Here is an 11,121-nt window from a genome sequence, read left to right as displayed (position 1 = left end):
CCCTAACCTAACTGTAACCTGTACCCTAAAACCAAGTCTTAACACTCAAAAAGCAGTCTCTACCCATGGGGACCTCAATTTGGGGTTAGTGTGCATTCAGGTCCCCACTGGGATATAAGAACATGAAAGAAACACACACACACACACACACAGCTAATGTTTTGCCTTTATCTCTCCAGGGCCATGTGTATGGCTTGATCAGATAAGAGGACTGCTGTTGTTTCTGTGTGTGTGATGGGGTCTCCAGACAGGAACCCAACAGCTCATAAACAAGATCAGAGGTGAAAGGTCGAAGCGGTGTCCCTTACAACCCCATTTAAAATCCCACAGAGTGTTACAGCACACAATCTTCAGAAACACATTCAAGTATTTGACCGAAAACTGTTTTTATTGACTTCAACCTTAATGTCTACATACAATCCAGATACTGGAGAGAGCATGTACGCTTCAGAAGCAACGGTTCATCATATACATTAATTTAACATGGGAGAATTTAACTTAATGACTTTCATTCAGTTGTAACAACTGCTTTGAATTCACAGAAAGATAGAAGACGACCCAACATGAGTCACTTGTCAATAAAACCTCAAAGGGGATCTCTTTGTTACACTGCTAATGTATAATGTTTAAAAGCAGTCTAACATCATTAACAATCATAATCCACACATTTAAATGTATAAAGACAGGTGATATCCACCTTTTCACAAGAACATTTTGTAACAGAGGCCTCACTGGATAAGTTTAGGAAATGAAATTAGTCCATACTGAGTTTTTAAAAGAATAGCTTGTTCATCTTGACAAGAGTTATATGACAAGATCGATATCACTCTCCTGTCTGTACCGTAAATATGTAACTGGAACCAGCAGCCAGTTAGCTTAGCTTAGCATAAAGACTGGTGACAACAGCTAGCCTGGTTTTGTCTGAGGGTAACCTGCTTACCAGCACTTCTAAAGCTCACTAATTAATTGTTATATCTCGCTTGCTTTGTTTGTGGTTTTACAGGGGAATATGTTGGACAGAGCCAGGCTAGCTGTTTCCAATTAGCTAAGCTAACCGGTAGCTTCATATTTAGCGTACAGACATGAGAGTGGTATCAATGTTCTCTTAACCCGCGTTAAGAAAATGAATGAGCGCATTTCCCAAAAATGTCAACTTCTTCTCTAACGTCCTTTTATCATATGATGAAATGCAAACAGCAGAAATAAAACTGCAAAGTGCTCAGTCATTATGATATACTTCAGAGAAAAGATAATACTTAACACTGACAAGATAAAACTTCAGACATGGAATCTGGATTCTATAACACCATCAAAATCCCCCTAATGTTTTTTGCCTCATTATGCTGAAAAATGATGATTTGTTCCTTCTGCATTTCTGTGTTGATTACTTCATCTATTTATTGTAACAGTGCCATGTACTGAATCCAAACTGGAGCATGTAGGGGTGATAAGAGAATAGAGAAGACACCGGAGATGTATGAGAATGTGAGGAAAAGCAGAACAGGCTACATTAAACAGGAGCAGTTTAGAGTTGTATCTTTTTAACATCACTAAAAAGAAGTTTTGGAGGGGCAAGAAACTCAAGCAGTCGGAAGATCAAGTTTTAAACAAACCCTCAGGTTAGTCAAATCATCTCCTTACCTTCAGTTGTGTGTGTACACCGTTTTCCAGTGCAATGGGATTATTACCGACATTTCACGTGTTTCAGTTTTACCTCCAAATAAAGTGTTTTCTTCATTTGAAGAAATTAGCTTTTTCACATTCTTGCCAAGAGTTAGATGAGAAGATTGATACCACTCTCTGTCTCACGCTCTGTTTGGTAAACATGAAGCTACAGCCAGCAGCCGGTTAGCTTAGCTTAGCATAAAGACGGGAAACAGCTAGTCTGGCTCTGTCAAAAGGTAACAAAATCTGCCTCCCAGCACCTCTAAAGCTCACTAATTTAACATGTTACATCTTATTTGTTTAGTCCCTACAAAAAGTGTATAAACAACAATTTCATCAATAATCTGACTGACTGACTGCTCCTGTTTCTTGCCACGTCTGACTTAAGCTATGTCACCGTTTTCCCAGATCTCAGCAGTTACTTTGGAGAGGACAATGTTATCATAACGGATAAAATGATGGCCAAAAATAAAGAAGCAAGCAACAATAGACCAGAATTACCCTTTAAGTCTCAACATTACATGCTAATGATAGCATTAAGCTCAATGCACAGCTGAAGCTAACAAACAAGAGCTGAAAATGACAAAGGACAGGCTCAAGCTCAGCTCTACGACTTAATAAACCCTTTTGATTTAGGTAACAACATGGCTTGGCACCCTCAGGTCAAACTTTAAATTTTCTTTTCTTCGGGATCTAAGAAGAGTTGTTGCTCCATTTTTCATTCATCCAAGATTTTTGACCTTTAGCCTTCTTCTTTTGTTGCAAGTTTTGGCCTTTTGACACCCAACAGAGTTCAGGTGTCAAACTAATAAAAAAAAGTTGTCCTTCCTAAAAAGTCAGTCTACTACTCAGACTGCTGTGGGACATGAGGAAAACGTTTATGTCCAAATGTTTCCGAGATTCTTCAGCACTCGGGAGGTGGGCAGCAGTGAGACTCCCTCTTGTTATTCCTGGATGGCTGTAATGATTTCCTCCTCCATCAGACAAAACTGAGTGTAGGCAGACATTTACTTATTCAGTCAGTCTGTGTCTCTGGATGGGTGTTAAAGTCGCCGGGGGCTGGGGCACCAAGGAGTGTCTGGGTACAGCAGACAATGGATCGACCTGAACCTGAGAAAGAGAGGGAAATGAGTGTCACAATGCCTGGAAGCCGGCAACTGGGGATTTCAAAATAAGGCCGTGAATACAATTAGTCGTGTGCATACATCCATACACACACACACACACACACACACACACACACACATACACACACAGAAACAATGAACAAAGCCAGGAAACTTGTCATAGTAGTAAAACATACACACTGAGAAGTGCTTACATAAAGGAGAATTGTAGTATACATGTTTTAAAACTAGAGCTCTTCCTGAATCAGAGCAGCTGCAGGACCATGTCGGAAATATAAAAAAAACATACAATATACACAAGGTATTATTGATTGTTTGAAAAGATTTTTAATCTTTTTTCAATTAACCCGTCCGCAAATAGGTCAGCAAGCTTATTTCATTACCTTTAGCCCTCCCTCCCACCCTCTAGGCACACTGCCATCCGTGTCTATTGATAAGGTACACAAATAATGAAAATTTGCCCCATTGAATACACAATGATACAATTACTAACTAGGGGAAAAATAAAAAGCAAAAGAAAGAAAGAAGGGAAGGGGGACAAATAAAAAAGAAATCCCCTAAATGTCAGGAAGGACTTAAGATAAGATCAGTTTTTGTTTTATCCGTTGTATTGTTTTGTTTGCCTGTAATGTCAGCATGAATGTTGTTCCTCTCAGTGATGTGTTATCGCCCCTCTACTGTAAAATATTCAAAGAGAAGGCCACCTTTTGTGTTTGTGACTGATTATCGTAAACTGGATCTTTTGGACAAAAACACAAGACTGCCCTTTTCAGGGCCTGTATTCACAGGCTAAATCAAAGTTTCATCTTTTTCTTCATTAGCATTTAGCATACGTCTATTTAAACAGTAAAAATAAAAGTTGGACACTTAGACGAGTAATCATAAATAAAGTTGAAACAATTAATTGATTAATTGGCTGATCAATTACTATTGTGAGAGCTGATTAATTAAGCAAAAATGCCAAATATTTTCTAATTCCAGCTTCTCAATTTTGAGGATTTGATGCTTTTCTTTGTCTTATGTGTTAATAAACTGAATGTCTTTGCATTTTGGATTGTTGATCAAACAACCTATTGGAAATTTAGAATTTCTCACTATTTTCTGACATTTTATAGACCAAACGATTAATCGATTATTCATGAAATAATCGTTACTTGTAGCTCCAGATGTTTCACTGCTTTCTACTGTGTTCCTTCCTGCATTTCGAAAAAACAAAATAACTCAACTGTCATACACCGATACACACACACAGATGTTTTACCTGGTAGGATCTTCATTTATTGAAAATGGTCCTTTCAGGTTGACAGTGTTTCTGCTGTTTTCCACTGTGCCGTAGCTGAGAGTTACCTACAGGAGGGGACAACAAAAACACAAGCTGTTTAGACAGTTGGCAGATCAGAAAGTCTGTTTGTGTGAGTGTGTGTGTGTGTGTGTGTAAGTGTGTGTGTGTGTGTACCTGGCTGTATATGTCTGACACGAGTCCCAGGTTCTCTAGGTGGGAGTGGAACAACGCTGAGCGGATGAGGCTCATGCCAAGCAGTGCTTCCACGATGTAACCGACAGTGCAGTCATCCGGGAGGCGAATGTGCTCAGCTGTCGTCATGAAAGTGCCATCACTAGACAGAGAAAGAAGTAGAGAGCATAAGAAAGAGATTTGATGATATAGCTGACACAGTACCAAAAATATCTCATAATTTATCCAAGTGAAGATTTACCTCGCCCAGGGTTTCATCTTGAGAGCGAGGCCATGGCTCAGACAGAATCCTGCTCCTCCTGTCGCAAACCAGAAGCGCACTTGCTTCTGCACACAAACACACACATATACATTATAAATGAAGGTGGTGTAATCATACAGCGCTGTACGTTATGCTTCAGCCTTGGGAGCAGTGAAGGACAAACGAAACTGCTGAGCGCAGGAGAAAACCAGAGTGAACTGATGTTTCTTTGATCACTTTTTACTTTGTGCAACTTAAATGAATGTTTTTAGGAAGCGAGAGACTACCCAGGGACTCAGATCTAGATGCATATTTTAGTGATGGAGCAAGGAGGATGTGACGCTGCATCGCTACATGAGTGGAATATACAGCATCTCTAACTATGCTAAGGTTTGGAATTCAATGTTAAGGTGAAGCTGCCTGAGCCGCTGCAAATCGAATCATATCAAGTTTTGGGAGACACAACCAATTAAAGTTTACCATTTCGGTGGTGCCGAGCCTCTCCGTGGCCTCTATTGGTCGTTCGAGGCTGGGCCGGCCGATGTAAACGTCCTGTGTGTGACTGTACTGAGACAAGAGTTTCAGAAGGGAGCCGATGTTCAGGTAGTTATCATCATCAACGTGACAGAACCACCTGCAACAGATGACACGGAGTTAGGCTTTTTCCGTATGTTTATGACAAGTGTGTGTGTTTTACTGTGTGCGTGGAGTGCGTCTTACTTCTTGCCAGATTTAATAAAAGTGTCATATTCCAGAGCCATTTTACAGGAGAGGGCCTGACGACTGTGGGCCGCTGAGCAGTTGGTGTTGATCAGGTGAGCTCCTGATAATCAATAACAAACAAAAATCAATAACCAACCCTGACATAGTAATCATTAGAATTATAATAGGAAATAAGTTAAGAAAGATGTTTATTTGTTGAAGCAACATTGACTAAATATTTGTTTCAGAAGCAAGAAAGCGGTTTAAAAACGTTATCCCATTATAACCCGACTGCTTGAAAACACCCTAATAAAATATCCTCAGAGTTGTACAATGTGTCTGATAGTGAAAAGAATACCTCATTGAAAGTAAAACAATTCCATGAGTAAGATGAGGAACTGTTGGAGTTGATTAAATTGAAGGGACTTCCTGTACTTCATGGAAACATATTATTGCCCAGTCAGCAGCCTGGTTCCTGCTTTCCTGCTCACAGATTGCAGATAACACTGCTGCTACTCAGCAAAACTGCTCTGTGAGTGTGTGTGTGTGTGTGTGTGTGTGTGTGTGTGTGTGTGTGTGTGTGTGTGTGTGTGCAGCTCACCCATCCTTGTCCTCAGCTTCTCGTCCACTCCATCAGTGAACACGTACGTCTGTGGAAAAAAAACACAAACACACACAGTTCATGTTATTCCAGCAGCCTTTAGTGACCATCATACTGAAGCTCTCACTGCTCCACCATCATTGTTCGTGGATGATTGTTCATGATCTCAGGTGAGACTCCACCTGTTTCCTCGGTCACACACACACACCAAGACACACAGCAACAGCAGCAAGCAATGCTGATATTGGATGGAGGCCAAGACAAAGGTTAGCCTCTTGTCTATCAGCAGCAGAGCAGCTGGTCTCAACTCTGTAGCCATGTATGTGTGTGTACGAGTGTTTATGTGATGAGTGACAGGGTTAAGGGCCACTGCGCACTCAGGAAGCCATGCAGACCCCTCAACTTTCCACAGGAAGTAAACACACACCCTGGGTGCACATGCAGAGCAGTCTGTAAACATTGTGTTGGCTCTGTCTTCCAGGACAATAGACAAATGAAACAATGACAATAAAGGTTAAATTGCTGAACCTCAGCTTTAATTTTAGGTTGTTTACATCCATATTGGGTGAAAAATGAAGGACTTTATACAAAGTCCCCACATTTTAGGACAATGCAGCAGGGAAATGATCCTGAAAATATAATAGACAAGGTATCCAAAGAGTTTTTATGGCCAAACAGTGTAATGTTCTTGTCCAAGTCAGTCACATGACCTCAGTCCTACTGACAAGCAGTTTCATTTGCTGAAGACCTGAAAACAAAAATTCCCCCAAAACAAGCAACAAGAGGTAATAATAGCCAATAAGCACGATTTTGGTGATTTTCAGGTTAAACAGGACTACGAGTCTACAGCCATGCTAGCAGTTCTGTAAGGCTATACTTAAGGACAGCAGTGCTTTGAGCTAAATGCTAATGCTAGCAACTCACAATGACAATGCTAACACGCAGATGTTTAGCAGATATAATGTTTACCATGTTCACCATCCTAGTTTAGCGTGTTAGCATGTTAACATTTGCTAATTAGCACTAAACACAAAGCACAGCTGAGGCTGATGGGAATGTCATGAGTTTTGCAGGTGTTTGGTCATAAACCCAAGTATAGGATAAATGTTGACCTTATGATGGAGGTAGATGAAAAGTGAAGGGACCACATTTACAAGTCATCCTCTGGGGACAATGAATGTGTGTACAAAGTTTCATGGCGATCTATCCAATAGTTGTTGAGATATTTCAGTCTGGACTAAAGTGGCGGACCGACCAACCAACAGACTGACACTGCCAGCCACAGAGCCATGCCGCCAGCATGGCTAAAAACATTTAGGTGTCTAAGTTAAAACTGGGATAAATTTGGTTGTAAAGACCTGCTTAACAATTAAATACAGTCATTTAAATGTTGGTAAAACAATGGCTGCATGTGTCCTTGAAGTCTGTAAAACTTTCAGTTTTCAACATAGATGCCAAGACCTGCAAATCAACAGATTAATACTTAATGGATTGCTGCAGTAAAAGCCTGGCAGAACATCAGCAGGAAAGATGCCAAAAGTCTGCTTATGTTTGTGTATGTTAGCCTTCAGACATTAATTGACTGCAAAGGACACCACATAATAAATATAATGACATAATTTTAAAGTTTGCGTTAACTTGTCTATTTAATTTCTGTGTCCTAAAAGATCTATAATTCATACTTTGTAAATGGACTGTACTTGTAGTGTCTTTCTAGTCTTCCGACCACTCAAAGCGCTTCACACTACACATCACATACTGATGCCAAGTCATGCTCATCAGTACAAAGAAACTAATTCAGTCACACACACTCACACACTGAAGGCACAGCCCTCGGGAGCAATTTCAGGTTCAGTATCTTGCCCAAGGACACTTCGACATGTGGGCTGGGGGAAGCCAGGATTTCGATTAGTGGATGACCCGCTCTTCCTCCAAGCCACAGCCACCCCTTGTTCATCTGATGTGTTTTTGAACATCCTCAAATTACAGCTAAAAGTCAGAGCTTTTTAACCTCATAGTCAATGTTTCATTTCAAAGCCAATATGCTAGAGTACCGGGACAGTAACAAAAAACGTGTCCTAATACCCCCAGTGAAAAAGACCAGGCTCAGAGGGATTCCATTTTGCAACCTTCCTGCCATGCAGCATAAATTCAATAATAAATCTTTGGTGCAAGTAGTGCATGATCACATCACTGCCTGTAGTTGAGAGAGAGAGAGAGAGAGAGAGAGAGAGAGAGAGAGAGAGAGAGAGAGAGAGAGAGAGAGTATGGGGGAAAAAAAATGGAGAGTCCAGCCAGCTGTGAGTTTTTGTCAGTCTTTTTTTCCCCAGTGTGAGCCTCTTAAGCCTCTAGAGAGGAGTCAGTTTCTGTGTCTGTGTGAGTGTGTATCTGTGTCATACCAGTGTACGCTCGGGCCAAACTGGGAAGGCGGGGGGGGGGTCAGAGTGAAGAGAAAATGCGGTTTTGAGGGGGGTTGGAGGGTCGGTTGTTCTCCAGGAGTTGAGCTTTACAACACAGGAAACAGTGGCAACAACAACTGAGGCAGGAGAAAGTGGTGTCTGTGTGTGTGTGTGTGTGTGTGTGTGTGTGTGTGTGTGTTTACTCTTGTGATCAGACACATTTTTTACTTCCCATGACAAATCTGCTGAGTTCCCAGGGCATTTGTGTTTGTGAAGGTAACACTGTGAGAATGTGTGTGTGCTGCTGTTTTTCCATTACTCAGCAGTCTTATAGTATAGAGGTGTGTCTGGGAAACAGGTAGAGTTACACACACCTGACCGTGAGAGCAGATGCAGGAATGCGTCAGACACACACACACCAGCTGATTTCCCCTACATAAACTCTATTTACATGTCAACAGTCTCAGTGCAGCAGGAGAAACCTCAAACACTGAGGTTTAAATGGAAATCAGAACGACCGCTGTACAGTCCACAGTCATGTCTGCATTCGATTACGAGCTTTGAAGCCGCTGGGTGCAGTTTACCACAGTCCCATGTGTTTTATAGCAACAGATTCATCTTTGACTCACTCACCGCTGTGATTCAGACCAAAAAGCTGTCTGTTCGTACCATTTGATCTCAAATATTTATCTGTGAGGTTCTACAGCTGAACCCCCGTGCCCAAAGTCTCTCTTTCAAATCCAGTAGTCATGTTATAACTCCTCCAGATCACAGGACTGGTGGTTTAATGACTTGAAAAAGATGGTTTCTAATATGATCAGTGGCAGAAGAAGAATTCAGATCTACAGCTGCAATGATTAGTTGATTAATCCAATGTTTTTTAATTTAATTTATTTAATTTTTCAAGCAAAAATTTCCAGCTTCTCAAATATCAACATTTTCTGGTGTTCTTACTTTTCTACGATAGTGAACTGAATATCTTTGGGCTTTAGACTGTTGGCTGGATAAAAAAATAAGACATCTCAAGACAGCAACTTGGACTCTGGGAACTTGTGAAGGGAATTTTTCGCAATTTTAAGCAATTAATCAAGCAAATAATTGGTAAACTAATCAAAAATGAAAATCATCATTAGTTGCAGCCCTATTCAGATTATTTACTTAAGTAAAAAAAACAATAGTCCAGCATTCAAAGAAGTACTTGAGTAAAACACAAATATGAGCAGTTAAGTATCAGAAGTGAAAGTACTCAGGCTAAAGAATGGCTCCTGTTTTACTGGCTAGGGTTAGAATTAGGGTGTAAGGGTTGAACCTGGTCCAGGTGGACCACCGTCTAAACTTATTTGTCTGCTGTTGTTTATAGGCATTGAATCACATTCACACAGAAAGATGAACAAAAAGTACAAATACCTTAAACTTATACTTATATTTTGTTCCTTTCCACCTCTGAAACTGCAAAGTGCTTCTTCAACTATTTCAAAGCCATGATTTCTCAGTTTTAATGATGTTTGAAGCTGGCTTTTATAATGCAGACTACAGTAAATCTCTGCATGTTGATGACATGCAGAACTACAACTGAACAATTGTTTTATTGTATTTGCAGTCTTGAAACAAATCTGCATCTCATTGAGACGACTTGATGAAATCCAGGGTTCATTCATCCATCTGAGTCCTCCAGTATAGTCTTTCCTCTTTATGTCCCCTGCCTGTATTATGTCAACACATTAGCAGCAGTGTGATCTGCCTGTTAGCCCTCAGATCTCCCTCTCATACATTACAAAAGGCCTCTATCTCTGTTTTACAATTCACTGGCAGGCGGGATCAAAGAGCCAGTGCAGGGGGTTTATAACTTGCTTGCAATTGCAGCAGGAGGTGAAGGAAACCTTTACTATCCTATCCACACTTTGCATTAGGCCAGATAATCTTAATCTATCAGCAGTGGTCTGACATGAAAGGGTTCAAGACAAATTCCCCTTCATGCAACCCTTCACCAGCTGATAAATCACATTAACACAACACAAGAACTCAACGATTTAAAAGTAAATTCAACATACTATCTGGTAGCCTGTTTATTCTCACATTGTGTGACTAGGAATTGCACAAAACAACATCATGTAAAGGCTAATGATTATTCACTTTCTGAATGGTTTGGACCAACATTAACACTCCAAACTGAAGCATGCAGAAGTCTTTCGAACAGCTGCAATAGCCATGTTCAAGTCATGTTTTTGTTGATTATTAACTTAAAATCCCATTTCTATGATTTTAACTGAAGCTATAAAGTCTTGTCTGTGTCGCCTGATCTTTGACATGTTCCTGTAAGAAATTAAGCTGAACTGTTTTCAAGGATCAGGTATCCTCTAGTACCACCCCACTGGCTCACCTGTTGCATGTTTCTGGAGATCCAGGTGTCCAGCAGGAGGTCCAGTCTCTGCCGGTGATATCTCCCGGTGGTTTTCACCGCTATGAACAGATCGGCCGGGGAGAGATGCTCCACCGGCCCGGGGGGAGCGCTTCTCTGCGGGGGGCCGCTTATCGCTCTCCTCTCACGGGTCAGTTTCCTGAAATACGCCGAGAAAACTTTTCCGCTCGTCGCTGCAGCTAAAGGCTCCACCGGGTCTCCGCTGCTCGGGTTTCCGAGTGTGACGACCAGCATCCCGGTCGCGAGCAGACAGGTGACCGCGGCGGCAGCAGCGCGGGGTGCTGCTGCTGAGCTGAAGGTGCTTTTTGATCCACCGGCGGGTTTCCACATTGTGACGGACTGGAAGGTTTTACAGCTTCGTTCATGGACAAAGGAAAGTCTATGAAACTATTTAAACTTCTTCAGTTTAACAACATCCCCTCAGTGCAGACACAAGTCTGTCTCCTTCCGTGGATGACCTTCCAAATGTGTGACTCGCTCCTTTATTATACAG

The 11,121-nt window shown here is 41.2% G+C and overlaps 1 protein-coding gene across 2 annotated transcripts; it reads right to left on the bottom strand.

Moving 5' to 3' along the window:
* Positions 1–367: 367 nt before the first annotated feature.
* Positions 368–11,121, bottom strand: LOC122873651 (beta-1,3-N-acetylglucosaminyltransferase lunatic fringe-like). 2 transcript variants are annotated; one of them, XM_044190658.1, is made up of 8 exons: positions 10,590–11,121; positions 5,811–5,859; positions 5,228–5,330; positions 4,988–5,141; positions 4,508–4,593; positions 4,249–4,408; positions 4,054–4,167; positions 368–2,775 (listed from the first exon to the last, which is right to left on the bottom strand). In XM_044190658.1, exons 1-7 carry the CDS (start codon positions 10,956–10,958, stop codon positions 4,066–4,068), a joined length of 1,023 nt encoding a protein of 340 aa, XP_044046593.1. In that variant the 5' UTR covers positions 10,959–11,121; the 3' UTR covers positions 368–2,775; positions 4,054–4,065. The 2 variants fall into 2 exon arrangements, with proteins under 2 accessions (XP_044046593.1, XP_044046592.1); XM_044190657.1 differs by having other exon boundaries at positions 4,054–4,139; positions 10,590–11,118.

Source organism: Siniperca chuatsi, linkage group LG3, assembly GCF_020085105.1.
Source record: "Siniperca chuatsi isolate FFG_IHB_CAS linkage group LG3, ASM2008510v1, whole genome shotgun sequence".
Classification (NCBI taxonomy): Eukaryota; Metazoa; Chordata; class Actinopteri; order Centrarchiformes; family Sinipercidae; genus Siniperca; species Siniperca chuatsi.
This window is presented reverse-complemented; position numbering and strand designations above follow the sequence as displayed.

Excerpts from the sequence above, each read along its gene's own strand:
- LOC122873651 (XM_044190657.1), bottom strand. The coding sequence starts at position 10,958 with ATGTGGAAACCCGCCGGTGGATCAAAAAGCACCTTCAGCTCAGCAGCA. Across the intron at positions 5,860-10,589 it reads TCTCCAGAAACATGCAACAG|ACGTACGTGTTCACTGATGG; the intron begins GTGAGCCAGTGG and ends TTTTTTCCACAG. Across the intron at positions 2,776-4,053 it reads ATAAATGAAGATCCTACCAG|GTTCAGGTCGATCCATTGTC; the intron begins GTAAAACATCTG and ends TCTCTTTCTCAG.